General features: G+C 33.4%; 1 protein-coding gene across 1 annotated transcript; it reads left to right on the top strand.

Moving 5' to 3' along the window:
* The first annotated feature begins 261 nt into the window (after nucleotides 1–261).
* On the top strand, nucleotides 262–3434 carry LOC131050615 (heavy metal-associated isoprenylated plant protein 39). Its single transcript, XM_057984809.1, has 3 exons — nucleotides 262–541; nucleotides 637–712; nucleotides 2434–3434. Exons 1-3 carry the CDS (start codon nucleotides 533–535, stop codon nucleotides 3006–3008), a joined length of 660 nt encoding a protein of 219 aa, XP_057840792.1. The 5' UTR covers nucleotides 262–532; the 3' UTR covers nucleotides 3009–3434.
* Nucleotides 3435–4365: the final 931 nt, after the last annotated feature.

Below are 4365 nucleotides of genomic sequence, written 5' to 3'. Positions count from 1 at the left end.
AACTTTAAATCATCACTCCATAAATTGAAACCAATCAATTCCAATAAAAAAAGGCTTAACTTTAAACACTGATTCCCTAAGTTGAAACCAAATTTTTGGAAAATAAACCATAGGTAAAAAATTGATAGAATCTCTTGGGCAGATGATTCCAAAACTTTCATATTGTCATAACTCATATAGTACGATAGATTGTGGTCCACTTACGGCTCATCCCACTCTATAATTTAGTGGTTTAATATTATATCTGAAATTACGTGATCCACCCACTCTAAATTTGTGGGGTTTTCTCAATTCGTTTGCTTTATTAGTCTTGTAAAACTCCCGTGTGTGACTCTTTGTTTTTAGTCCAAAAGCTGTCCAGTCTAGCTGTTGGAGATTGGAATTTGTGCGTCATCTGACGGAGATTTTTAGATGATAGACGTGGGAGGAAAGTCTTAAATTTGCACTCTTTCCTTGAATCTGAAGAATACCAGCAGGTAGGCCGAGCAGGGGTCTGTGCAGGTAGTCAGGTTTGCAGGAAGATTTGTACAAGATGTCTACTGTAAGGAGCTTGTCTCTTCTATTCTTCTTCTTTCTTCAAGGACAATTTTATAATCTCATGGTGTGGTGTACTTACTGTGTGTTCTGACATTGCAGACCACTGTTATGAGGGTGGACATGGACTGCTACAAATGCAAGAGAGTTGCCTTGCAATCTGTCACAAGAATAGATGGTACCATGTTGTTATACCAAATTGCTCTTTTTTAAGCTCCAATTATGTTGGGTAGTAGGAGGATCTAAAGTTTATGTTCTTTGATTAAATCACACCCACACAAAGGAGGTTTTGTTAAGGAATATGCAGTCTCATGTTTTGCTTTCTTTTTGTTGCATTCTTTATAGGGAATTTCAGTTTTTGCAATTGTTTTTTTTGGGTTTCTGACAGAAATCTTCAGATCTTTATATTGTCAACCTTTTTCTTTTCTAAAGAGTTCACACCTTTTATAGATTCTTTTTCTTTGCTTGGCTTTCTCTTCAGATCTTCATATACTATTCAGAACTCATAGAAGATGAAACGTTCGAGTTTCATTCTTTATAGAGTTAGATCTTAGATCTCCTGTGTTAATAGGTAGATCAGATATTAGTTTTCTATAATTCATAACAATTCTTAGTATTGTTTTTGGATTCGACTGTGTTTTGTCTTTTTTATCATTTTTCTACTCTTGAACTCCCTAACATCTTGATGATGGATCACAGAGTGTGATCCCGAAACATTATGAAAAAAAGACACACAATTGAATCCAGAAACAGTACAAAAAGATCAATGTCCCTTGTTCGTTTCAGCTTCTACTTTGATTATCTGCACCGTTTTCGTATTTTCCCTTTCTGGATTTCAGATCTTGGGTCTAATTTGTCAGAAATGTTTGACTATAGAAGAAGGAAAAGAAACTGCGCTTCATTTGTCTGCTGTAATTCTTCTAATGACTTTGGGTCTTAGATTCAATTGCTTCAAACTTAAAAAATGGAAGTGCATTTTATACTTTACTTTGTTTAAGTTACCCCATCTTCTCTTTTTAATTTACTCAGCCATTTAGCCTTATATTTATGTTAATCAATACACTGTAGCGGAGTCATTTTTGCAAGTTAAATTCTTTACAAATCCCTTTTAAATTTCTTGGGTTTCAGTCTAATGTGTTGGATTTTCAATGTCCAAGAAACTGTCAGTCTGTGTTTTATCTTCTTGATATATCAGATTTCAGAATTCAAAACTCTTCTTTCCTCTCTTTGTAATCGGTGTGGTCTTTCAATCTTTTGATTATCTTCCATCGAAGTACTCATTTTCTAACAAATTCTCTTTAATAGATCTTATAATTAATGGAAAATTTGATAATACTAGCCTTGAAGGATCTTTCATCCCCAATTTGTTCGAGTTACATTCTGCTAAATCCTTCCTCTTTTTCTTTCTGATCTCATTGTTAATTGTTAGATGCATAACAGATTCTTTAAAAATGGTGTTTTCCCCTTGTCCAAATTCCAATTCTTTACGAATTCTCCCTCCAACTTGTTTGCTTACTTAGATCTTAGGTGTTGCTGTAAACAAAACGATAGGCTTATAATCCCAATTTACTTCATAGTTAACCTTTTCTATGTATCCTTTATAATTTTTTTTTGGGTTTTAGATCTTATGTACTGTTTTCCAAATGTATGATTAAATAGTCACTTAGATGAAAGGAATCCTGGATCAGCCTATACCTCTTGCAAAAACTTACATCAATTACAAGTTTGCGCTAACAGATTTTTGCAATCCATGTAACTATCAGTTTTATGCTTCTGGTTTCAATTGTATATGAACAATTTTTAAACATCAACGTTTCAGATCACGCTACATGATCCATTTACAAATTCTCTCTTATAGATTTTTGATTAATGACTTTTTTGGTTGTGGTTTGATAACAGGAATTGATACAATTTCTGTCAGTATGAAGGACAAGACCTTAACTGTGGTTGGAGATGTAGATGCAGTGAGCGTTGTTAATGAGATAAGGAGGAAATTCAAGTGTGCTCACTTACTTAGCACTGGTCCTACACCACCACCACCAGCCCCAAAACCAAAGGAGGAGAAGAAAGAAGAGAAAAAAGAGGAGAAGAAGGAGGAGAAAAAGGAAGAGAAGAAGGAAGAAAAGAAAGAGGAGAAGAAAGAAGAGAAGAAGGAAGAGAAAAAGGAGGAAAAGAAAGAGGAGAAGAAAGAGGAGAAGAAGGACAAAGCAGCAGATCCTCCTCCCAAAGCAGCAGATCCTCCTCCCAAAGCAGCAGATCCTCCTCCCCCTAACCAGATTATATACTATCCTAAGTATCCTCCATGCATGGTACATGACCCAGCATTTGCACCTCCTCAACACTGTGGATGTGGTGCATGTTCAAGCAGATCAGATATACTGTGGCCTAGGTACCATCCTCCTAGGGCTTCAAATCCTGATGAAGTCTGGTATGTATGGAATGAGGAGCAACAAAATGCCTGCACCATTTGTTAGATCAAGGATCTTCATTCTGCCATTTCTGCTACAGATGAAATTAATTTCTTCTTCTATGAATAACTGTTCTATGTTAATATTTGGTAGGATTTAAGTCTGTGGGTGGGTGTACCCCCTAGAGTATTTTGTGTTCCATAAACCCAACTGCTAACTGTAAGAATGGAAGCATATTCTATTCTCTGGCAGAGACAAATGTCTACCATACATTTGTGGGTTAATAGATTAGTGGTATGTCGTTGTATAAAGGCTTCTGAGAAAAGTTAAAATACTTTTTGATAAGAGTCCAGTGTTGCTCAATGTGACTACCAAATGTTACTGGGTAACGAGCACACAGAATGGTGATAGTGGAGAAAGATAAGACATCTTTTTCATGTCATTTTATTTTTTGCTATTCATAAATGCAGTGGTATGCACAATTCAAACTGATGAGCAAGATTCCATTGTGTAACATCCTGTGAAAATGAAATATAACAATGAAAACACGACTGCACTCATAAAGTATATAGTAAGGAAGGAAAGGTGGTTTTCTAGGTTGGAACTCATAACGCAATCTGCTTTATTAGGTATATTCCATTTGACAATAAAATCTGAGTGAAATTATGGCCACGTAATTTATTTTATTTTATTTAAAACAATGGTTTTGGCCCACAATAACAAAGACATTGCTTTAGTGAATTAACTATAAATACTTTTATTTTATATAAATATATAGTATTATATTTATACAAGTTTAGTAGTAAAATTTGTATATTTATATTAGTTCTTATTTAACTTTTTGCTTTTTTTAATAGGATTCTTTAATATAGAAATGCATATTATTAAGTAGTATATTTTTAGTTCATTTCTAATATTTCTTTCATTTCTATTTACTGTATTTACACATTTTTTAATATATTTGATCTTTTCATAATTTCATTTGTAATTATTTTACATATTCACTCTAATATAATAGAGACTCAATGTCAAGATATTTCCACAATCCATCATATAGAATGAATGCAATTTCTAGATTTAGTTGTGATCAATATTTTTGCATCAACATTTCAAATCACACTGTGATTCCTTTGGCTCTCTACATCCTAATGATGGATCATGGAGTGTGATCTGAAACATTGATGTAAAAATATTGAACACAATTGAATCCAGAAACTACATTTGTTCTATAATATCTAGACTTCCATGCACATGTTCCTAATCTTGACATTTAGACAATTAGTACATGATTTACATGAATTATTGTTATGTCTTGATATTTAAAGACATTTAATGTGCAATTAATATGGATTTATAACTTAAATGATAACCATTGCATCTAAATGTACATATAAGGCATTTGCACACTTATGTTTGCTAATCT

Source organism: Cryptomeria japonica, chromosome 8 (assembly GCF_030272615.1).
Source record: "Cryptomeria japonica chromosome 8, Sugi_1.0, whole genome shotgun sequence".
NCBI lineage: Eukaryota > Viridiplantae > Streptophyta > Pinopsida > Cupressales > Cupressaceae > Cryptomeria > Cryptomeria japonica.
Note: the sequence above shows the minus strand (reverse complement) of the source record. Positions and strands in the feature narration are given on the sequence as shown.

What these genes read in the sequence shown, in the direction of transcription:
- LOC131050615 (XM_057984809.1), top strand. An exon ending in ATCTGTCACAAGAATAGATG is followed by an intron (nt 713 to 2,433) that starts GTACCATGTTGT and finishes GTTTGATAACAG; the next exon opens with GAATTGATACAATTTCTGTC.